This window comes from Theropithecus gelada, chromosome 10, assembly GCF_003255815.1.
Source record: "Theropithecus gelada isolate Dixy chromosome 10, Tgel_1.0, whole genome shotgun sequence".
Lineage (NCBI taxonomy): Eukaryota > Metazoa > Chordata > Mammalia > Primates > Cercopithecidae > Theropithecus > Theropithecus gelada.
In genome coordinates, this window is record NC_037678.1 from 20,774,317 (window position 1) to 20,798,636 (window position 24,320).

General features: G+C 53.4%; 1 protein-coding gene across 6 annotated transcripts in view; it reads left to right on the forward strand.

Annotated features, from left to right (window-relative positions):
* The window catches only part of ZMAT5 (zinc finger matrin-type 5), a 31,125-nt gene that overhangs the window by 3,764 nt on the left and 3,041 nt on the right, over positions 1-24,320 (forward strand). For 3 of the 6 annotated variants that reach the window (XM_025399118.1, XM_025399117.1, XM_025399119.1), the window contains exons 2-5: positions 11,923-12,075; positions 17,982-18,044; positions 19,736-19,816; positions 20,518-20,629. In XM_025399118.1, the coding sequence (XP_025254903.1) occupies positions 11,949-12,075; positions 17,982-18,044; positions 19,736-19,816; positions 20,518-20,629 (383 nt within the window). In that variant the 5' untranslated portion in view covers positions 11,923-11,948. Of the gene's footprint in view, positions 1-3,180; positions 3,237-5,879; positions 5,999-11,922; positions 12,076-17,981; positions 18,045-19,735; positions 19,817-20,517; positions 20,630-24,320 lie in introns of those variants that run through there. The other 3 variants (XM_025399121.1, XM_025399120.1, XM_025399123.1) reach the window with 3 other exon arrangements.

Here is a 24,320-nt window from a genome sequence, read left to right on the forward strand (position 1 = left end):
TTTATCCACTTTAACTAATTGTGCTTAGCATGCAGTTGGATTACCACTTCAGTGACCTGAGGCTATTCATCATTGAACTGATTTCTAGCTGGGACATGAGTCCAGGGGGCTGTGTCTACCCAGAGTAACTGTCCCCAGCAGCGACTGCATTTGGAACTCGAGGGAAAGCTCAGTCCTCCAGGCTTTTGCGTCTTAAGGAGTATTAGACTTGATAGTTAAAATGCAGGTTTCTAGGTTCCCCTCCAGATCTGCTAAATCAGGATTTCTGGGGACCTGACCCAGGAGACTTTTTTTTTGTTTGTTTTTGACACGGAGTCTTGCTCTGTCACCCAGGTTGGAATACAGTAGCATGATCTGGGCTCACTGCAACCTTCACCTCCTGGGTTCAATCTCGTGCCTCAGCCTCCCAAGTAACTGGGATTACAGGTGTGCACCATCACGCTAAACTAATTTTTTTTTTTTTTTTGAGACGGAGGAGTCTGTCTCTGTCACTCAGGCTGGAGTACAGTGGTGCAATCTTGGCTCACTGCAACTTCCGCCTCTCAGGTTCAAGTGATTCTCCTGCCTCAGCCTCCTGAGTAGCTGGGATTACAGGCGCCTGCAACCATGCCCAGCTAATTTTTTTTTTTTGAGACAGACTCTCACTCTGTTGCTCAGGCTGGTGTGCAGTGATGCGATCTCAGCTAACTGCAACCTCCACCTCCTGGGTTCAAGAAATTCTCCTGCCTCAGCCTCTCGAGTAACTGGGACTACAGGTACATGCCGTCATGCCCGGCTAATTTTTTGTATTTTAGTAGAGTTGGGGTTTCACCGTGTTGCCCAGGCTGGTCTCGAACTCCTGAGCTCAGGCAATCCACCCGCCTCGGCCTCCCAAAGTGCTGGGATTACAGGCGTGAGCCACCATGCCCGGCCTAATTTTGTATTTTTAGTAGAGACAGGGTTTCACCATGTTGTTTAGGCTGGTCTTCAACTCCTGACCTAGGTAATCTGCCCACCTTAGCCTCCCAAAGTGCTAGGATTACAGACATGAGCCACTGTGCCTGGCCCCCTTTTATTTTTTATTTTTTCGAGACAGGGTCTCAGTCTGCCACCCAAGCTGGAGTATAGTGGCATGATCAGAGCTCACTATAACTTCAAACTCCTGGGCTCCAGTGATCCTCCCATCTTAGCATCTCGAGTAGCAAGGGCTACAGGCACATGACACCCCAACTGGCTAATAAAAAAAAAAAAAAAATTTAGAGACAGGGGTCTCACTATGTTGCCCAGGATGGTCTTGAACTCCTTACCTCAACTGATCAGGAGTTGGGAGGCCTTGGCCTCCCAAAGTGCTGGGATTACAGGTGTGAGTCACTGCATTTAGCTGAGATTCATTTTTAATAAGGTTCTCACTTGGAAGCCATGGAAAATTTTGAGCAGGGATGATTTAAGGAGAGTTGATCTGGTGGTGCTTATGATACAGTGAACGGAGGGGGCTGTCCAGATATGAGGAGTCCAGAGGTGAGGAGCTGAGTTCTGTCTTGGGCAGTAGTGACAGTGGAGATAGAGGATCAGATGATATTTGGCGCCCAGACTGGGGAGAGAAGAAGCGGGAGGCAGAGACAGTTTTGAGTCCAAGTATCTGGTTCAGGAGCCTCATTCAGACTATTTTTACCTTTCCTATTTGGAAACTCTGGCCTCCTGGGACCTGTAACCATCTATTGAGAAACTGTGTCTCCAGCCCGCAGTCCCTGGAGCCCAGATTCAGGCTCAACCGACCTTCACCAGGCCTTGGGGTGTGCTAGGCCAAGTCTGGTTGGAATCAGGGTTTGCCTTGTCAGTTTTCATCCAGGGGCTGCGGGGAATGTCTGCTCTGTTTCTTTCACTCACCACCCCTGGCTGGTTCATCCGAGTGAACCAGGTCTCTGGAACCCTCCATGGCAGCCTCCAGAGGGAGAAGGAATAGGATTTATCTCTGCCTTACAAATTTCCCACTTGTTCTTTTTCTGTTTTTTTAGAGGCTAGTCAAGCGAAGCAGTGGGAGTGGAGAAGGAACAAAGAAATCTGTACCTGGTTGTGATCAGTTAGTCACCAACACTGCTACATTCGGAATTCGGACTAGACCCCACTTTTTTTGAAGAGAATTTATTTTTTATTTTTTTGTAAATTTTAAAACAATACATGCCAAATATAGAAAATTTAAAAAATAGATATCAAATGAAAAAAAATCTGCACGTAATCCTATTAAGTTGCCTTTTCTTTTTTGAGACGAGGTCTTGCTCTGCCACCCAGGCTGGAGTGCAGTGGCATGATCTCGGCCCACTGCAACCTTCATCTCCTGGGCTCAAGCAATCCTCCCACCTCATCCACCCAAGTAGCTGAAACTATAGGCATGCATCACCACACCCATCTAATTTTTTAAAAAATACTTTTTGTAGAGATAGGGTCTTACTATGTTGCTCAGGCTGGTCTTGAACTCCTGGACTTAAGCGATCCTCCTGTCTTGGCCTCCCAAGGTGCTGGGATTACAGGAATGAACCACTGCATCCAACCTAAAGCAACAAACTTTTATTCTCTCATACTGTTTCTGAGGGTCAGGAATTTGGGCACTGCTTAGCTGAGTGGTTCTGGCTGAGTCTCTCAGGAGGTGGCACTCAAGATACCAGCCAGGGTACAGTCATCTGAAAGCTTAACTGGGGACGGAGGGTTTGCTTCCAAATGGATTCACATGGCTGTTAGCAGGGGGTCTCAGTTCCTTGTCACGTGGGCCACCCTGCAGGGCTGCTCACAGTGTGGCAGCTGGCTACCGCCAGACCAAGTGATCAGAGAAAGAAGACACTGAGATGGAAGCGGCAGTGCCTTTTTTTGTGTGTGTGGCCCAGGCTGGAGTGCAGTGGTGATCTCAGCTCACTGCAACCTCCATCTCCCGGGTTCAAGCAATTCTCCTGCCTCAGCCTCCCAAGTAGCTGGGACTATAGACGCACACCGCCACACCCGGCTAATTTTTTGTATTTTAGTAGAGACAAGGTTTCCCCATGTTGGTCAGGCTGGTCTCGAACTCCTGACCTCAAGTGATCCGCCCGCCTTGGCCTCCCAAAGTGCTAGGATTACAGGCGTGAGCCAACGTGCCCTGCCTGCCATGTCTTTTATAACCTGTTCTTGGAAATGGCATACCCTCACCTCTGCTCTGTTCTCTTGGTTACACAGATCAACCCTGACCTAGCTTGTGAGGGGACTACACAAGGTGTGAAAGTCAGGAGGTAGGATTGCTGGGGGCTTGGAGGCTGGCTGCCACATGCACAAGCGTGTATGAAGCACCATTGGCGTGCCAGGCACAGTGCTAGGCACCTAGCATGCATGATTTAATTCTCATAGTAATCTTATGAAATAGAGTCATTACCCTCATCTTCCAGATGAAACTCAGAGGTAAGTAGTTTGTTGAGAGTTACACAGCCTGAGAGTGGCAGGGGTTGGATTCAGACCTGGGTTGGTGATTAGAGTGTTGTGTTTAAGAAAAAACAGCTTCAAAGGATTGTTCTGTGTGACCTTGAGCATGTTCTCACCCTCTCTGTTCTGTCCATCACCTGCTACCTTAGGCTAGCGTTTCTTTTTTTTTTTTTCCTGTGAAGTCCTTTTTTTTTGTTTTGGTTTTTTTTTTGTTTGTTTTTTTGAAATGGGGGTCTCATCCTGTTGTCCAGGCTGGAGTGCACTGGCATGATCGAGGCTCACTGCAGCCTTGAACTTCTGGGCTCAAAGTGATCCTTCTACCTCAGCCTCCCAAGTAGCTGGGACTACAGGTGTGTGTTACCATACCTAGCTAACTTTGCTGGAGTGCAGTGGCACAATCTTGGCTCACTGCAACCTCCGCCTCCCAGATTCAAGTGATTCTCCTACCTCAGCCTCCGGACTAGCTGGGATTACAGGCATGCACCATCCTGCCCAGCTAATTTTTGTATTTTTAGTAGAGATGAGGGTTTCACCATGTTAGCCTTGAACTCTTGACCTCAGGTGATCCACCTGCGTCGGCCTCCCAAAGTGTTGGGATTAAAGGCGTGAGCCACTGTGCCTGGTCAAATTAAAAAAATTTTTTTTGTAGAGATGGGGTCTCATTATGTTGCCAGGCTGGTCTCAAACTCCTGGGCTCAAGTGATCCTCCCATCTTGGCCTCCCAAAGTGCTGGGATTGCAAGTGTGAGCCTCCGTGCCCGGCCTGGACTCGCATTTCTCTGTGGAGTCTGAATCAGGACTTTCTTAGATCCTGGCCCTGTCCTAGACCTGCCGAGTTAGAAATTGCAGTGGGTGGGCCCCTCGCTGCCTTAAACCTATGGGAATAAGATGAGGTGCCTTACCCCAGGGGAGAGCAGGAGGCAAACGTAGGGATGAGGTCGGGATGAAAAAGGTATGTGGCTGCCACCCAAAGATCTCAAGGATGCCCCTAGCATACGGGGATCCGGTCAGGAAAGACCTCTGGATTTCCTTGGCGCTTCCTTCGGAGCAGGGTCCTGCACCAGCAGTCTGCAGGCCACCCCCACAGGGTGGTTCCGATGCCATCAACTCCAGATGGCAGGCATATGTGACACTGGGACATTACTGAGCTCCTAGTGGGCGTGCAATAAAACCGTCCTCTGGCTGTGGTTTACTGTTTACCTGGGGTCTGGAGGTGCCATAATTAGAAAAAATAACAGGTGAGCTTCAGGGTCGCCCGTGGTGAGCACAAGTCCAGGATAATTATAGTGCGCATCCCAGCCCCTGGCCAAAGGCCGAGCTGTTGGCTTATTTTTGCCTTGTGCCAAAGCCAGCTCTGTCTGTACCTGAGACACACACAACAAAAGGAATGGAGAATATTGATGAAGCACAAATGTTTGCCCTGTAACAGCCTCGTGGCAGGACGGTGGGATGGGGAGAGAGTGGGCTCTGGGGTCAGCCAGACCCAAGTGTGCGTGCCAGCTCTGGTGTGCCTTGGCTGTGAGGCCTTGGGGACGTGGCTTCACAGTGTCATGGTGAAGGCTCCACAGGAGGGGATGTGGGGGTCCCTGGCACCCTGGCCCACTGGCAGCTCAGGATGATGAGACGTGATTGTTATTGGTTACTGATGTGAGTGTCATTACTGTTGCTGACACTAACAGTCATTGTTATGAATATTGTTAGAGTCCTTCTGGACGTGGCTGTGAACAAATTAGGACTGAGGATTCCCAAACCTGTTTTCTGGTCTGCAAAATGGACACTTGATATTGATATCTATTCAGAGCGTCTCTAGGAGGATTAAATAAAGGAATGAAAGCGAAGTGCCAAGCAAGCGGGAATCAAATCTGAAGCTGTCACCCCTCACCCACCATCCCCAGCCTCTTTTCTCCCCTCTGGCACCCCACAGTGCCTTGACTAGTTTTTGCCTGCCTTCCTTCCCTCCTTCGTTCCTTCCTTCGTTCCTTCCTTCCTTCCTTCCTGCTTTCCTTCTTTTCTTTCTTTCTTCTGTCTTTTCTGACAAGGTCTCGCTTTGTCACCCAGGCTGGAGCACAAGTGGCACAATCTCAGCTCACTGCAACCTCTGCTTCCTGGGTTCAAGCAATTCTCCTGCCTCAACCTCTTGAGTAACTAGGATTATAGGTGTGTGCCACCATGCCCAGCTAATTTTGTATTTTTAGTAGAAATGGGGTTTCACCATGTTGGTCAGGCTGGTCTCAAACTCCTGATCTCAGGTGATCCACCCACCTCCCAAAGTGCTGAGATTACAGACATGAGCCTCCGTGCCCGGCTGTGACTGCGGTTTTAAAGCAGGATTCAGAGTGTGTTCACTTAGAGGGCCAGGGGATGGGCAACCTGAATGATAATAGTAACAACAGTAACAGCCTCCGTTATTGAGCAGGAACTGTATGCTAGGCACCTTTTTTTCTTTGTTTGAGACAGGGTCTCTGTCACCCAGGCTGGAGTGTAGTGGTGCAGTCTCAACTCACTGAGCCTTGACCTCCTTGGGCTCAAGCTATCCTCCCACCTCAGCCTCTCAAATAGCAAAGCTGGGACTACAGGTGTGCACCACCATGCCTGCCTAGTTTTTTTTTTCTTTCTGTAGAAATGGGGTCTGCCCATGTTGTTCAGGCTGGTCTCGAGCTCCTGGGCTCCAGTGATCCTCCCACCTCGGCCTCCCAACATGTTGGGATTACAGGCCTGAGCCATTGCAGCTGGCTACTAGGCATCTTAATGTACTGCTGCCTCGGTAAATCTCAGCAGCTGTGGGATCCATATTTTATAGCTAAGGATAGATCCACAGAGATGAAATGACTTCCCAGGGGTCACCCAGCTTATAAGCGGCAGAGCTGGAATTCAGATGTGACCTATGTGGCCCAGAGGTTGTCCCACTAGCCTTGCCCGCTGCCCCTTGGCCACGAGGAGCCAGCACTGTCACCCCGGAGCCAATGCTCCCGGGATCCAGCAGATGCCTTTGCAGCCATGCATCTGGTCCCTGGGAGTGGGTGGATGGCACCACCTGTGTTTCTGGCAGGGAGTGAGGCCGGATGGTTCTGTGTTCCGGACGGGACCTCGCTCACACTCTGCTATGCGTGCCACCCTCAGAGGATGGGGATGAATCACAGCAGAGGGGGCCAGCTTAGTCAGCACCCCATGCTGGTGTCTGGGCGCTGTTTAGAGACACTCCAGCTGTCTCCTCTCTCCCCTGTCCCTGACCCCCGCCTCGGCTGCCAAGTACGGTGGTGCAGGTTGCACCTTGTGCAAGGGCACCTGGCTGAGGGGGGAGCTGGAGCTGAACTCCAGCCAGCATTCTGCTTGCCAAGTTGTGTGTCTGGCAGTGCGCTGCATGTGTCCAGAGGATTCTGCAAGTTGAACCCTATCCTAACATGGGCAGAGGCATCAGAACGGGAGGCATTTGGTTCAGGAGCTCTAGAATTTTACACCTGAGCGAGGTCATCTTGTTGAAGGCCAGCCTCTGTCTAGGAACGTGGCCTCAGTCACATGCCTGTGGGGACAGACCTGTGAAGTAGGTGGAATGTGTGCCCCCTTACGCCAGTGCCATCCCTGGGCAGTGGGGGATCTGCACAGCTGGTTCTTTTTTGTTTTGTTGTTTTATTTTTTTATTTTTATTTTTTGCTTTTCTTGAGAGGGAGTCTCGCTCTGTCACCCAGGCTGGAGTGCAGTGGTGCGATCTCGGCTCACTGCAACCTCTGTTTGCCTCCTGGATTCAAGTGATTCTCCTGCCTCAGCCTCCTGAGTAGCTGGGATTACAGGTGCATGCCACCACACCTGGCTAATTTTTTTTTTTTTTTTTTTTGAGATGAAGTCTCGCTCTGTCACCCAGGCTGGGGCAGTGGTGCGATCTCTGCTCACTGCAACCCCCGCCTCCCGGGTTCAAGCGATTCTCCTGCCTCAGCCTCCTGAGTAGCTGGGACTACAGGCACATACACCATGCCCAGCTAATTTTTGTATTTTTAGTAGAGACAGGGTTTCACTATGTTGGCCAAGCTGGTCTCTAACTCCTGACCTCGTGATCCACCCTTCTCAGCCCCCAGAGTGCTGAGATTACAGGTGTGAGCCACCGCACCTGGCCTGAACACTGTTATTATCTCAGTTTTCATAGCAGGAAAACAAGGCCAGAAATGCCAGGATCACCGAGTGAGAAAATTAGGAAGCAGTGGTGACTGGATGTTAGCCCTGACATCTGACTCCAGAGACAGCTCTTAACCCTGTCCCCGGACAGCCTCCCCAGGCACGGAAGTGCAGAGATAGCCGGTCCTGGTGTTCAGTGCTGTCCCCAGGCTGGGTATCCCACTCTCGGAGGTGAGATGGGGGTGCTGTGACCTGCTTCTCAGGGCGAGAGGGTCAGGGAGGGGCCCGCCCAGGTGGTGCTCAGTGAGCATGCTTTCCCGTCTCAGAGGGACTGTGCTGCCCGCCGGTCTCCCTGGCCTGACACTGCGCATGTGTCTGTGACAGGTAGATAGAAAGCATTGCCGGCCAGGCGCGGTGGCTCGCGACTGTAATCCCAGCATTGCAGGAGGCAGAGATGGGAGGATCACTTGAGCTCAGGAGTTCGAGACCAACCTGGGCGACATGGTGAGACCATTTTTTAAATTTTTAAAAAAAGCATTGTTGTGGGCATCTTCTCATCTGATCACTGGATATTAGAACCAGAGAGGCCTTTAGAGATCACCCGGTCCTGCCGCTTCCCACATGGGGAAACTGAGGCTCAGAGACGACAGGTGGCTGAGTCACAGACAGCCACGTGGCAGAGCTGGAACTAGAATGTGGGGTCCTGTTGACCTGTCCAGGATGGCCAAGCACTTCCCATGTGCTAGATGATGGATGGGCAGAGGAGGGCATGGGTGGGCAGGTACCCTGAGGCCTGCTCTGTCCTTCCTACGTGTGTGAGCTGGGGTCCCTCATGGCACCTGTCTGAGCCTCAGTTCCCTCATTCATGAGTGAGATTATAATCCACAACTCTTGGGGTTTGAGGGGGTTAGCATGGTCCTAGGGTGTAGTTAGTGGTTAATAAAGGAAAATTGGAAAATTAGTATTATTTGTTGGGAGGAGCCTTTTTTTTTTTTTTGGTTGGGGGTCTTGTTCTGTTGTCCAGGCCAAAGTACAATGGCTCAATCTCAGCTCTCTGCAGCCTCTGCCTCCTGGGCTCAAGCCATCCTCCCGCCTCACTTCCTGAGTAGCTGGGACTACAGGCATGCTCCACCACGCTCAGCTAATTTTTGCATTTTTTGTGCAGATGCGGTTTCCCTCAGGCTGGTCTCGAACTCCTGGACTCAAGCAATCCACCCGTCTCGGCCTCCCAAAGTGCTGGGATTAAGGAGGAGACATTCATTATGTGATTAGGAGTGGGGACCCTAGAGGCCTGAGACCTGGATTCCAAGGCCAACTGGGCTCCTTCCTAGCAGTGTGACCTTGGCTTAGTCACTTCATTTCTGGAACCTCAGTGCCCCCATCTAAAAATGCATAACAGGCCCTACCTGACAGGTTGTCCTGGGGATTAAATGAGATGATGCATATAGAGCTTTCAGCTTAGTGCCAGCACATAGTAGGTATTCAATAAACCACTAGCCCTAATAATAGGTAACATTTATTGAGCACTTGCTTAATGCCAGACATTATCAGCGTCTTTTTCACCATTTGCATTAGCAAACTTCTCTGTACCACTTCCTGAGCAAGCAGCCATTGCGTCATATTCCCACAGTGGAAGTAGAGGCCTAGAGAAGGGAAGTGACTTGCCCAAGGTCACACAGGCAGCTTCTCAATGCCTGTGTGGTTTTGTCCAGCTAAGTAGGCTGCAGAGCCACCGTTCTGTTCCAGTCTGTCAGAGAACCACCCTCCCCGTCCCCTCCCTTCCCCATTACTCTCCGGCGCCAGCAGCTTCTTGGAGCTTCATGCTTTCTGAATGGCTTGGTTTAGCACTCGGCCGTTAAACGTTCATCTCTTACAATTTCAATCCAATTCCTATAAGTTTATTGGCAAGACGGGGTATATTAGAGCTGCCAAATTTAATATATCAAGTGTGCGTGTCTGGGACACGGTCTCTCTGCAGTAATGGGAGAAGAGAGGTTTTATATGTTTTCATTTTGAATGACTGGCTATTCCTGATCCCATTACAGCCCCTGACTTAATGGTTGCTGTCCCTGTCTGCTGCAAGAGTGGCTTTCTCCATCAACCTGCTTGGCTGCTGGGACTGTCTCTGCGTCTCTCCGCAGTCTCCTCCTCCTGAGCTGTGTTCCCCCATCAGTCCACTGTGGTGATCAGGTCCTGGGAGTCTGGGGCTTTGGCTGCTAGCCCCAATAGCTACCTTGTGACCTGGGGGAGATCATTTCTCTTCCTCACCTGGGCCTCAGGAACCTGTTCTGTGAAGTGAGGGGTCTGACCACAGGGTGAGCAGTTGGTCTGGGCTCAGCCTTGGCAGATCCCCCTTGGCGGCCCCAAGTGGACCCGTCTGTCCTCCTGTCTTGCGGCACCAAACTCACGGACCCAAGGGCTGGCCGCGAGAGTCATTGAATTGCCACCCACCTTGGGCTGCAGATCTCCTGGGTCAGGAGTGGTGGCTGTGATCACCACGGCTGAGGGGTCTTAAGACCCCAAAATGTTTTCATTTCCCTCTGTGACTGGATTCGGATCTGCCACCTGATAATTTAGTGATCTCCTTGGGAAGCTGTCAGCATTCACTGCGTGAGCCCTCTGGCTTCTCTAAGCCTTGAACTGGCTGTGGAAGAGAGGACACCCGGCAGTGTGACGTTAGGAGACTTGGTTTGCCTTCTGCTTATCAGGAGGAATCACACCGCCTCCCTGAACCTCAGTTTTCCCAAAGGGAAAACGGGAATTGATTCATTTAACAAGTACTTCAATGCCTAGTCTGTAGTGTGCACTATTTTAGGTGCTGGGGCTCCAGCAGTAAACAAAACACAAACCTGCCCTCATGGGTTTATATTCTTACTGGGGGAGAAAGACAATAAACATAACAAGTAACTTATTGCATGAAGGGTGTATTAGTCCCTTCCCACATTGCTATAAGGAAATACCGGAGACTAGGTAATTTACAAAGGAAAGAGGTTTAAGTGACTCACAGTTCCGCATGGCTGGGAAGGCCTCAGGAAACTTATAATCATGGCAGGAGGGAAAGGGGAGACAGGCACCTTCTTCACAAGGCAGCAGGAGAGAGACGTGCTGAGCAAAGCGGGAAGAGCCCCTTATAAAAGCAGCAGATCCTGTGAGAACTCTTCACTGTCACGAGAACAGCATGGGGGAAACCACCCCCATGTCAGTTACCTCCACCTGGTCTCTCCCTTGACACGTGGGGATTATTGGGATTACAATTCAAGATGAGATTTGGGTGGGGATACAAAGCCTAACGGTATCAAAGGGTGATACATGCTATGAGGGAAAATAAAGCAGAGAGTGGAGGAAGTTAAGTGGAAGATTCTGCCATCTTGAATGAAGTAGCATTGGAGGAAAGATGGAAGGGGTCAAGAGGGGGAAGTGAGGCGGGTGTTTGCAGGAGAGCACACCCATCCTTGGGGAGCCTCGGGTGCAAAGGCCAGGAGGTGGCCATGTGCCTGGCATGTGTGAGGAGCAAAGGGGAGGCTGATGTGTCCTCTATGTTGCAAATGTGGAGGTCAGAGGTACGGTAGGGGGTGGGGTGGTGGCTCACACCTGTAATCCCAGCACTTTGGGAGGCCAAGGCGGGAGGACACTTGAGCCCAGGAGACCAGCCTCTGCAACATACCGGGACCCCATCTCTACAAAAAAATTGTTTTTTTAAGTTAGGCATGATGACACGCACCTGTAGTCCCAGCTACTCGAGAGGCTGAGGTGGGAGGATCACTTGAGCCCAGAAGGTTAAAGCTACAGTAAGCCGTGGTCGTACCACTGCACTCCACCCTGGGTGACAGAGCGAGACTCTGTCTCAAACATAGAAAACCCTATGTGGTAGGAGACAAGGGAGGCCAGCCACAGGGTGTAAGGTGGCAGTCCTTCAGCTTACTTACATGTTAGAATTACGTGATAGACTTTAAACAATACCAAATAGCAGCCAGGCACAGTGGCTTACGCCTGTAATCCCAGCAGTTTGAGAGGCTGAGACAGGAAGATTGCTTGAACCCAGGTGGTCGGGGCTGCAGTGAGCTGTGTTTGCACTACTGCACTCCAGCCTGGGTGACAGAGCAAGACCCTCTCAAAAAAACAAAAACGAAAACAAACAAAAACAGTGCCCAGGTCTCACCCACTGAGGTTCTGCTTTAACTGGTCTGAGTTGCAGGCTGGGCATCAGAATGGTTAACAGATCCCTCTGGCATGAGGCCTCTTAGGCCATACTCATCAGCTTGACACTCCTAATGGGGCGGGGTGCATGTGAGTAAAGCCTGGGCTCAGGCCTGGTCCTCAGGAAGGATTCGGGGGGCTGGTGAGGGGTGTGTTTTCTCCAGTGGTCTGATCTGAGCTCTTTGTGGCTTCCCAGGCAGCAAACACCTGCTCTGAGTGGCCATGGGGAAGCGATACTTCTGTGACTACTGCGACCGCTCCTTCCAGGACAACCTCCACAACCGCAAGAAGCACCTGAACGGGCTGCAGCACCTCAAGGCCAAGAAGGTCTGGTACGACATGTTCCGAGGTGGGTGCCGCTGGCTGGGGGCCGGGCTCCTGGAGCCCTGCTCTCTGATCTTTCTTATCTTCAAAGACCCCCGTGGGTCAGTGACAGTCTGGGTCTGGGCTCTTTGAGGATCAAAAGAGAGGGAGGCCTGGGCCACTGGACCCTCAAAAGAGCAGGCTGGTAGATGAGCTCTTTCCCCAGCAACCCTGACTGAAGGCTCTGTGCTCCAGGCACCTGCCAGGCTCTGTGGACAGGAAGAAGGCCCTAGAAGGAGGTGATGTTTGAGCCAACAGCTGAAATAGGGGAAAGCCAGCCACGTGGTTCTGGGTGGAGGGTGTGCAGAGAAGCAGGCAGCCCTGAGTCCAGCACCACGGCTCTCGGAGCAGGAGGGAGAGGGTGTGGCTGGGCGGAGCAGGCCAGGGGAGAATGGTAGGGCTCAAGCTGGCTCTGGGACAGGGATCTTCCAAGCCTGTGGAGGCCGTTGTAAGCAGGGGGTGGAGAGGGGGTCCCTGTTCCAAAGGCAGAGAGCAGCCTTTGAAGGGCTTTAGCTGCCGTGCCCAGACCTACCTTGACAGCGCAGACTGCTTCGTGGGGAGCAGTTGGGTGCGGTCAGTGGCAGTTGAATGACTGGCTGCAGGCACGGGTGAATAACCCAGTTGCAGAAGGGGGGCAGGCTCTTCTGAGAAAGGCCTCTCAGCGCGGGAACAGTTGGGGTGAATGAGCTAAGGTCAGAAGTGCCTAGCACAGGGCCTGTTTCCCGGGAGGTGCCCAGAGCGGGGAGTTGTGCTATTGCATGGCTGTGATTGGACGTTCACCCTGAGGCACAGCCAGGGAGGGTCCAGAGCATGACTGGCAGGAGCCAGGTTGAGAGGTGAGGGCACTTAGTGGTGGGGCGAGGGTGGGCCAAGAGCTCCTGGAATGAGCCAGAGTGGGGCCAATGCCCTGTAGGTTGGTGAGCAGGATTCTGGGATAGGGCCTCTGAAGAAGGAACCAAATCCAGCAGCCAAGAAGGGAGGAGAAGTGGAGAGAGAGTTCTCTGGTTGGGGCTAGGTGTGGTGGCTTTCACCTGTAATCCTAGCACTTTAGGACACTGAGGTGGGAGGATTGTTTGAGCCCAGGAGTTCAAGAGCAGCCTGGGCAACCCTGTGAGACCCTGTCTCAAAAAAAAAGAGGCCTGAAACTGAGAGTTCACAAACAGGGAACGAGCATGGGTCGAGTGCCTGCTACATGCCGGGTGCTTTTCATAGTTCGCCATTTGCTTTTCTGAGTAACTCTCTAGGGCAATGATTCTTAACTCTGGCTGCAGGTTAGGATCATCTGGAGACCTTTAGGTTAAAACCACTGATTCCCCGACCCCATCCACTCCCCAGAGATAGGTCTGGGGACTAGACATGGTGTTTCTAAAGGCTTCCCAGACTCTCCGCATTTCACATGAGGGAGCTGAGGCTCAGAGGTTCAAGTGAGGGGGTGGCCAGACCGCTCAGCAGGCCAGGCGTGGCTGTGGTTGGAAAGCCATAGGAAAATTCATGGGCAGTGGGGTCTCCTAGGTCCCTAGGAGGCCTCTAACCCTGGTGTTACGCTAAGGCTCTGTCTGTTGTGCAGATCCATTGTGGGCTGTGATCTGGAGGGAGCTGGGCCAAGATCACCTAGTCCCAGATTCTCAGCTGTGAACAGCTGGATCCTGGGATCCAGGGCTGATTGGCAGAGGTCCCTGTGTCACTTATAGAAAAGATGAAGCAGCAGGCGACAGGAGTTCCCCAGGGCTCCTGCGTTCTCAGCGTCCTCACATCCCCAACACATTCAGTCCTTAGAACAGCTCTGTAAGAGGCTGGGCAGGCCAGGCCAGGCACCCCCTGTTACAGGTGATGACTTCAAAATCCAGAGCAGGCCAGGAGCAGTGGCTCACACCTGTAATCCCAGCACTTTGGGAGGCTGAGATGGGAGGATCGCTTGAGTCCAGAAGTTCAAGACCAGCCTGGGCAACATGGTGAAACCCCATCTCTACTAAAAATAAAAAAATTTGGCCAGACTCCGTGGCTCACACCTGTAATCCCAGCACTTTGGGAGGCTGAAGTGGGTGGATCACCTGAGGTCAGGTTGGCCTGGCCAACCTGGCGAAACCCTGTCTCTACTAAAAATATAAACATTAGCCGGGTGTGGTGGTAGGTTCCTGTAATCCCAGCTACTTGGGAGGCTAAGGCAGGAGAATTGCTTGAACCTGGGAGGTGGAGCTTGCAGTGAACTGAGATCACATCACTGTACTCCAGCCTGGGCAAGAGAGCAAGACTCCATCTCTAAATAATAAAAAATAAAAACAAAAATAAAAAAATTAGCCAGGCGTGGTGGCCCATTCCTATGGTCCCAGTTGCTCAGGAGGCTGAGGTAGGAGGATCACTTGACCCCAAGAGGTAGAGGCTGCAGTGAGCCGAGATCGTACCACTGCACTCCAGCCTCGGCAACAGAGTGGGACCCTGTTTAAAAAAAAATAGTAATAAATGAAATAAAACCCAGAGCAGTGGGTTCCCTCGCCTTGGGTCCCCAGCTACTAGGGGCCGAGCTGGCACATGGCGTCTTTCCACTTCCTCGGGAGGCTGCCCCAGGGCTTCTGCTCACCCTGAGCAACCGCAGGAACTTGAAGATATGCTGTGTGACTGAACTTGACTTCAGCTCTGCTCCCAGCTTCGCGGCCTGGGGCACATCCCTTAGCCCTCAGAGGGGCTGATGATCTATCTGCCGTGGTCAGGTGCAGGGCACCAGTCCCCAGGTGTCACTCACTAACACTGTGGCTCTCATTTTGTCATGTGTAAAACAGCTACAACAGTCCCCACCTCCCAGGGCTATGACAGGGGCTCAGTAACCTCCTGGTGACCGTATGGCACATAAGGGCTTACTAAGTAAGTACGGTGCCTGTGGGTCCTCAAAAGGATTCCCTCCAGCCTTCATCTCACGGCTCATTCATTCAGCGTATCCTCGGCTCCCTGCAGGCTCTGAAGATTCAAAGGTGGATAAAATAGGGCCCCTCTCCTTAGCAAGCTTGTGCCCAATGACGATGGTGTGTTCTGGGCAAAGGCCCTGTCCTGCCGGCCTCTCCCTCCCAGCTGCAGCCACCCTGGCCACTGCATCTGCTGGGCATAAGCTGTCCCCTCTGCAGACATGCCCTTCCTGCTGTCCTCCCTGCCCCAAGCCAGGCCCCCCCACCTCAGAACTCAAGTCAGGCAGCAAATCCTCAGGGACATCCTCCCCGACCCCTAGAACGGGTCAGGTCATTTGGCTACACACTAGATGTTTACCCCGCTTACATCCATGGGGATTAGTGTGACTGTTGGACCAGAAGGAAGGACTAGCTCCGACTTGTTCTCCACTTAAATCCTCAGCCTGGCGTGGTGCCTGGCACACAGGACATGCTCAGTGAATGTTTGGCAGATGAATGTCTAAGTGAATGAGCAAAGAAACATGGGGCACCAGGGGCAGCTGTTAATTCTGGGAGATGAAGCAAGAAGGACCCATAGGGTCAGATCACGAGGGGCCTTGAATACCCATTGCAAGAGCATGGGCTTCCTCGTGCAGGGCCTGGGCCAGGGATTCTCAACCCTGAGTACGCTTCAGAGTCACTGAGGAGATTTAAACGATTCTGATGCCCTCCCTTTCAATGAATTAAAGCAGAACCTGGGAGGGCTGGGGCTGGGTGTCCATGTACTTTAAAAACTGCCTGGTGATTCTGATGTGTGGCTGGGGTCGGGAACTACTGAGCAGACGCAGGCAGCCTAGAATACTCCCATGCCAAGCCACCTGGAAGAGCCCCTTGTCCAGGACTCAGGCTCAGCCCTGCTGCCAGCCTCAGCCGTCACAGCCTCAGGGGGGTCCAGGGCAATGTCCACATGCCCTCCACTAGCCTACCCCCTCAGGGAAGGGCGGGCAGTGGTGTCTGTAGCACCAGCTGGGTTTGCTGAGTCTGACAAGCCCAGCACTGACAGATGGACCCTCCCCACCCTGCTGGTCCCCCTGGCATGAGTTCTCTGATAACCAACCCCCTATCCCAGCAAACCACACCTTCACAGCCACCACCTGCCCTTGGCAAATCACTTCCCCTGTCTGAACCTCCATTTTCCCCTCTGCAAAATCGGGATGTTTGCGCTGTTCAGAGGGTTTGTGAGGAAAAAATGAAGAATTGCTACCATTTGCTGTGTACCCACCCCGTCTTGGCCGCATACCTGGAGAACATGGTGCTAAGGCCACTGCTCGCCCCAGAGGCAGACCTGGTCACTTTCCTAGTGATTCTCTTGTGCCACCAGGGTTGGGAACCATGGGCCTCCTCTGCAGAGCACTCGCCATTCATTATCTGATGACATTTTCATAGCAGCCCTGCCAGGTGGGAACTGTCCTCCCATTTGACATATGGGGAAACTGAGACTTGGCGATTATGCAGCTTGCACGTGATCATATGTTGTTAGGATTAGAGCTCAGGTTTCCTGGACTCTGAAGCCTGTGGTGTTTCCTTGGCCTCTAGAAAAGGTGATGGGTGAATGTCCAGCCCAGGCCTGGCTGCTCCCCTCCCCTGGGGTGGATATAAGGGCTCCTGAGCCAGGGTACCACCCTCAGGTACCCTACTTCCTTACAGATTTTGACTGATTAATAGCTTGTATCAAGAAGCAAATTTAAAACCATAACTATATGATGAAAGTAAAGATAGGCTGGGCACGGTGGCCCATGCCTGTAATCCCAGCACTTTGGGAGGCCAAGTGGGGAGGATCACTTGAGCCCAGGAGTTTGACACCAGCCTGGGTAACATGGCAAAACCCCATCTCTACAAAAAATTAAAAAATTAGCCAGGCGTGGTGGCGGTCACCTGTAGTCCCAGCTACTTGGGAGGCTGGGAGGGAAGGATCACCTGAGTCCAGGAAGGTCGAGGCTGCAGGGAGCTGAGATTGTGCCGCTGCACTCCAGCCTGGGTGACAGAGTGAGATCTTGTCTCAAAAAAAGAAAAGAAAAATAGGAAAAATCAGAGGAAACTAGGGTTAAGGTTAGGATCAGAGTGATTGCCAATGCTACAGAATGACTGTCGGAAGTCCTGTCCAGGGCGGTGACTGGTCTGGCCCTGAGCACCCTACAGCTGGTGGAAGGAGGGAAGACAGAAGCCAGGGATTGCAGTCTTGCCTGTGGAGCAATGCCTGGATCCTGGGATTAGCCGATGGGCTTCCTGGGCACTAGGATTTATTTAAATTTTTTTACCATTTTATTTTGAAATAATCATAGCTTCACAGGAAGTTGCAAAGATAATAATGAGACGTTCCATAGGGCCAGGATTTTTTTAAAGTATTATACCTCCAGGCTGGGCCCAGTAGCTCACAACTGTATTCCCAGCACTTTTGGAGACCAAAATGGGAGGATCATGTGAGCCCAGGAGTTCAAGACCAGCCTGGGCAACATAATGAGACACAGCTCTACAAAAAGATAGAAAATATTAGCCAGGCATGCTGGTGCAGAGCTGTAGTCCTACCTACTTGGGAGGCTGAGACCGGAGAAGGATCGCTTGAGCCCAGGAGGCAATGGCTGCAGTGAGCCATGATTGCACCACTGCACTCCAGCCTGGGTGACCGAGCGAGACCCTGTCTCTAAAAAACAAAAAACCCGAAGTCCCCAGACTCCTCAGGTGACTCCCTCGTGCCAAGTTGAGAACCTCTGGCATGAAACCTGGTCCTTGCCTTTGGCCAGTCCTGCGTGGGGTGGGAGGGGTTGAGGTCACCTGCAGCTTGGATCCATCTGCCCAGGACTCCCACTTGTGGCCATCTCTTGCTTCCACTCCTCCGCGGATAGGAAACTCTTCTTTTCTGCGCAGCTGTGTCGGGCTAGAGAGTCCGTGTCCCTGTGGCTTCCACCTCCCGCCTCCCTTGGTAGAGCCTGAATCCTGTCCCTCTCTTCTCTCGCAGATGCAGCTGCCATCTTGCTGGATGAGCAGAACAAGCGGCCCTGCAGGAAGTTTCTACTGACAGGTAAAGTGCTCTGCACAGCTCAGGTCCCTGCGGGGACCTGCGATGTCCAACCTGGCCCACTTGGACCTCTGCAGAGTGTCTTCCCCGACCCGGGCCACCATCCCAAGCCCACTTTGCAGCGGTGGTTCCAGCTGACTGGCCAGTCAGGGCCTTCCCAGGTGTTGTGTCTTAGGACCTCCTAGAGACTGGTCCTCAGCTCTTCAGATCTAGAATGTGATTGTATCAGCTCACCTAGAACAAGCAAGCCGTGGGAGATTACAAGTAAATCCAAGAGACACTTACGGGTGGAATAGACTTGTTGATTAAGTTAGCCTGGGAGCCTGGCCTCCTTCCCAGCAGGCAGAACTTCAGAGAGTAACAGGGTTGATGATCTGAGGAAGTTCGGGATCAGAACCAAGGATGCTAGGTGTAGATTTGACTGCTCAATACTTAGCTACTAGAGATGCATATAGGTCAGAGAGATAAAGTGCCAAGCATGGTGGCTCACGCTTGTAATCCTAGTACTTGGGAGGCTGAGGTAGGAGGAATGCTTGAGGCCAGAAGTTTGAGACCAGCCTGGGCAACATAGCAAGACCCCATCTCTACAAAAAAAAAATTTTGTTTTAATTAGCTGGGCGTGGTAGCACACATTGATAGTCCCAGCTACTAGGGAGGTTGAGGCGGGAGAATCTCTTGAGCCCAGGAGTTCAAGGCTGCAGTGAGCTGTGATTGCACCACTGCACTCTCGCCTGGGCAACAGAGTGAGGACCCTGTCTCTTTTGAAAAAAGAGAGAACAAGAGATAAAAACCTCAGTAAGTGAATGAACCAAAGACAGATAAAAATAAGGGTAGGAAAAATAAGATAAAACCAAGAGAATAGTCTCCTCCATGCATGCCCTTGAGGTCCTGTGTATTCTCTAAGGGTTTGACTCTGAGCTTCCTGGCAGCCGTGGCAAAGAGGAAAACTATGATGATTCATATGGTTTGTAAGGGAGCTTAGCACTGGGGAGAGGTGCTTCAGCTGAACTAGGGAAACTGGGTGAATGTCCAAGCTCCCCTAGGATGGGTACCAAGCCTGCAGATCAGGGGCTTCCCCACGGACTTTGCCTTGATGTGAGTATGTCACTGGTAGGTTACACTGGCTTGAGACACCTCCAGCCTCCCAGTATCTCGACATACATTTTGGTCTCCTTGGTTGAGAGAGGGGAAGCCACCCCAGATTTTGGTGCCTCCTTGGCAAGGCTGCCACTGAAGCCTTTCTAAGGAGCAGTCCAACTGCTCCGGTGAGCCAGGTAGGCAGGCAGAATACTAGGCTGGGCATAGCACGTGCTGTGGCTTGGAGTGGAGAAAGGAAGCATGGCCCTTTCAGGAACCCATATGTAGTTCACTGAGGCAGGGCTGGGAGGGCTGGTGACAGAGAGGCTGCAGAGGCTTGCGAGGCCCACTCGTGACAGGCTTCAGTTGGAAGTGATCCCCAGCACCGGGGGCAGCTGGAGAAGGGTTGTGAGCATGTGGCATGATGGGTGAGAGGTTGCTCTGACTGCTGAGTGGGCAGGGCCAAAGAGATTCCATTTTCTGTCCAGGATCAGGGTTGCTACTCTTTAGGCCCTGAAGTCCTGACCCTAAGATTCTGGGGCCCCTCACCAGGGCACCCCTCAGCCCCCATGGGGAGCCCCTCCCGAGCAGCGAGTAACTCTGTTTTCCTGCTGCAGGCCAGTGCGACTTTGGCTCCAACTGCAGATTTTCCCACATGTCAGAGCGAGACCTGCAGGAGCTGAGCATCCAGGTGGAGGGTACGTCTCGGGATGCCCTGGGTTAAGCGGGAGTGGGGTGCTAGGGCACGTGGTCTCTGAGACCGGGGAAGCTGGCCTGTGCCTCCCCATCTCCCCGTCATTGGTAGCCAAGGGCTGCCCAGGGTGACGGGGAGCCCTGAGCCCCCGGTTTGGGCCAGGTGTCAGGAACAGCCTCAGCATGAGTGGAGAAGGCAGGCCTGTGTACCCTGACAGGGAGCCCGCGTGGCTTCCTGCCCGGGAGCCCTGAAGGTGCACCTCAGCCCCACCTGGACCCTGTGGCCAGCTCAGCAGTCACTGGCAGATACACACCATCCCTCCCTCAATCAGGCAGCATACCCAGTCTCCACGTGGCACCAAGCAGACCTCTTACGACAGTCTGGGAACAAGGAGTTTAGGAACACACCTTCCCTGCCTTCTGGAGTCTCACAGCCTGGTGATTCCAGGGAGGGGCAAGTTCAGCCTCCATGGAAGCTGACATCTCACCTTTGGGAAGTTCACTCCTCTAGTTGGAGCGAGGCTGAGTGCTGGGCCCTCGTGGACAGAGGGCCTTCAGAAGTGGTCCAGGTGCATCTTCCTGGAAGGTTGCTGCAACTTCCCAGAGCTTGCTCAGGGCCTACCGGTTGCTTCTGCTTTGTGGGAGGGTAGGGTTCCGGCAGGCAGGCGTGTACCCCTCACTTGCCTTTGTCTCCCTGTCCCCACAGAGGAGAGGCGAGCCAGGGAGTGGCTGCTAGATGCTCCCGAGCTCCCCGAGGGCCATCTGGAGGACTGGCTGGAGAAGAGAGCCAAGCGGCTGAGCTCAGCCCCAAGCAGCAGGTACAGGTCCCCAGGGTTCCCTCCCCCTGTGCCCTCGGGGGCAACACCCCAGCCCGCCTGCCCCTTCCTGAGGCTCAGGAATCTCCATGAACTGCCCAGGCCCAGGGGCCAAATAAAGATGCCTCCACAGAGCTCTCCGAGGGGCCACATTGGGTGCTCTTGGGGCCCCAGGCCCTGGCCAGAGACTAAAGGGTGTTTGAAGGAGCCTCTCCCGAGGCTGGGCTCCTGTTGGAGTCTGTGCTGGCTGGAGGGGAGGCAGGCGGCTGAGCTGATTGGCTGCACGTCACCAAGTCCATTGCCAGAGGGAGGGGCCTGGGCTGTGGTCACCATGCACTGCTACCCCTAGGGCCTTGCAGAAGGGAAAACAGGCTCACGAGAGGGGTATGACTTGCCCGAGGGCACACAGCTAGGAAAATGTAGAGTCAGGATTGTACAGGGTGTGATGACAAGGTCCTGGTCCCACTGTCTTTCTAAGGAAGGGGGTCTGGTGATGGCTCCAGCCCTCGGGACACTCACAAGTTAAAGGGGAGCTGCTGGGTCGGGGTCCTTGGGGTGTGTGCTTCGTGCTGTCCCTGGTCCTCCTCTTTGAGGGAAAGGACTCAGGTGATATTCACATCAGCAGAATGGGACACAGGGCAGGCAGGGGCATTGCGGCCAAAACCAAAGCCTGAGCTCCTGGGCTCTTCCTCCAGGGACTGAAGCGGGGAGGGGAGGAAAAGGGGATAAAGCTGCACCCAGGAGCCACGTGTGACTTTGACACATTTTCCCATCCTGGCCACCTTACTTTCCGCATCTTGCAACGGGGCTTCAGACCTGACAACCTCTGTGGTGTGGCTTCGCAGGACGGTGGCCTGGCCCGGTCTGGGCCGAGGGGGCCTGGCCAGTCTGTGGGGTGAGGCCTTCCCTCAGGGCTCTGCCAAAAGGTGAAGGCCAAACTTCTTGCCTTCTCTGTGCTCCAGTGAAAGAGACTGTGAGGGTGTTTTCTTTCTTTCTTTCTTTCTTTCTTTTTTTCTTTTTTTTTTTGAGATGGAGTCTTGCTCTGTTGCCCAGGCTGGAGTATAGTGGCATGATCTCAGCTCACTGCAACCTCTGCCTCCCGGGTTCAAGCGATTCTCCCGCCTCAGCCTCCCGAGTAGCTGGGATTACAGGCACCCACCATCATGCCCGACTGATTTTTGTATTTTTGTAGAGACAGGGTTTTACCATGTTGGCCAGCCTGGTCTTGAACTCCTGACCTCAGGTGATCCGCCCACCTTGGCCTCCCGAAGTGCTGGGATTACAGGCATGAGCCACCACACCTGCCCCCACCTTTTTTTTTTTTTTTTTTTTTTGAGATGGAGTCTTGCTCTGTCGCCCAGGCTGGAGTGCAGTGGCACGATCTCAGCTCACTGCAATCTCCGCCTCCTGGGTTCAAACATTTCTCACGCCGCAGCCTCCCAAGTAGCTGGGAATACAGGTGCACACCGCCATGCCCAGCTAATTTTTGTATTTTCAGTAGAGACGAAGTTTCTCCGTGTTGGCCAGGTTGGTCTCGAACTCCTGACCTCAGGTGATCCACCTGCCTCAGCCTCTCAAAGTGCTGGGATTACAGGCATGAGCCACTGCACCTGGCCAGTAAAGGTGTTTTAAAACTAACTTTCTCTTTTACTTTTATTTTAAATCTGTGTTCAGTTTTTGTCTCCCCACCTTAAAAGTATATATGATACACACATGACTCAAACGTTGGAGTGTGACATTCTCTCCTCCTGGTCCTACCTGAAGGGTCCTGTCTAAAGGGGTTCTATCCTGTCTTTGGGCATATGAGTACCTCCCTTGGGACTGGCTGCTATCCAGGGATCCACATCCTACACCCCAGACTCCTTCAGCCCATGTACGAGAGGTTTGGGCTGGTTGGAGGCTGCCCAGAAAGCTCTGGCCCTGTGCTGCTCTTTGGACAGGGCACCCTGTGGGTCCCATCCTCCCTCTGCCACCTGCTAACCGGGTTACACCAGCCCCTCGCCTCCCTGCTCTGGCTCCATGGTGTCCTCCGCCGGGAGCGAGTCACAAAGGCCCGGCTGTCTCTTGGGGCTGTGACAAGGTTTCATGGAGTGCCTGTGGCTGGAGTGAGCGCCAATGGGTGGGGTAGAGATGGGGTGTCCAAGAGTCCTTGCCTGGGTTCCAGACAGATGCATCCCTGCGCCGACACAAGGCACTGTGAATCTGAGACTCGGGGGACTAGGGGACAAGATGGGGAAACTGAGGCTGAATGACTGGCTCCAGTCACAGGTTGAAGTGGCAACCATATGAGAATTGAGTTTGGTGCTTACGGTGTTCCCAGTGTTTGGGGCATTCAGGGAGATTGGCACCCCCATTTTGCAGCTGAGGAATTTTAACCTCTCCAGGAGGTGGGGCCATCCTGATCACATGCGCCCTGCTGCCCTTGGCCCTCACTTGAGAGAGAGCTATGTCTCTGCTCTGTGTCCGGACCCCAGACTGCCTCTGACATGAAGTTCAGGGCTGGCCCAGGGCTCCGTGCAGCTGTGGGTAGTGGCAGTGGCAGCAGCAGGCTGCCTGGATGGCAGTGACTGTTTTGGAAATGGGGTCTGCAACTGGGGCCCACCTCGGCTCTAGGGGGTCTGAGCCCTGTGCTCTGGGCCATTCTCCCTCTGGCCACCCAGCCTGGCCCCTTCCAGGGGATCTGCCACCTGACTTCCTCCAGCCTCCTGAGGGCTTGGGGCCAAAATGAATTATTCTCTAGGCAGAGCAGGCCTGTCCAGCCTTGAGAAAAAGGGGCTGTGGGAAGGGAGGTGACCGTTTATTCCTGCTTTTGCCATTGCTGCCTTGGGCATCCATAACCGTCTCCGGGCAGGCTGGTCTCCTGAAGCCTCACAGCCTTTCCCTGGGCCCCGGGCTTTGAGCCCCTCCGCTGCATCCACGCCCCCTACCCTCCTTGATGGGAGGGGGTGGATTCCAGTCCCAGCCCTCCACAAGGCTACCTCACTTTCTTCCTGGCTCCCTCTCTGGCCTGGAGGCAATGCTGCAGGAACAGCGTTCTTCCTCCGCCCTGGCTCTCTTGGGGGCTACAGCGGCCCCTCCCTGTCCCTCTGCTCCCACAGGGTATCCTCCACACAGCAGCCCTGATGCAGCCTGGCCCCACTTCCTCCACCTCTGCCTCCACAGGCCCATTTGCAGGGCTGGGGCTGGGGCGGGGGGACCCTCCCTGCTGCCTCCACAGCCGGTGGGATCGCATTCTCACCTCTTGCCTCTGGCCTGACTGTTGGTCCCACTGGACACTCGGCAGTTTCTTAGATGTGGCATCATTTGTGATTTTGGGGCATCTTGTGCACGCTATTTTCTTGCCTGAAACTGCCTCCCACCTCTCTGCCTGGAAGAGTCAGACTTGTCCTGGAAGCTCTAGCTGAGACTTCACCCCTCCCAGCCCCCGCTTCTCCCGCATGGCCTGGCAGACTTGGGGGGCCCAGGACAGGTTGACTGCATGAATGAGCATATAGGCTGCTGTCTGGGCTTTCCCCGGGTGTTAATGCTGCGAGCCTCGAGCCTCTTGCGGGGCCTGGTCTGGAAGCCTGGGGGCCCCCCTTTTCCTCTCAGGGTATCTGCTTCCTCCCCCAGGGTACAGGGCACAGAGGGCTGCCCACCCCACCTGGGGAAACCGAGACCTGCAGGCTCCAACCCCCGCTGGCTGAGCTGAGCC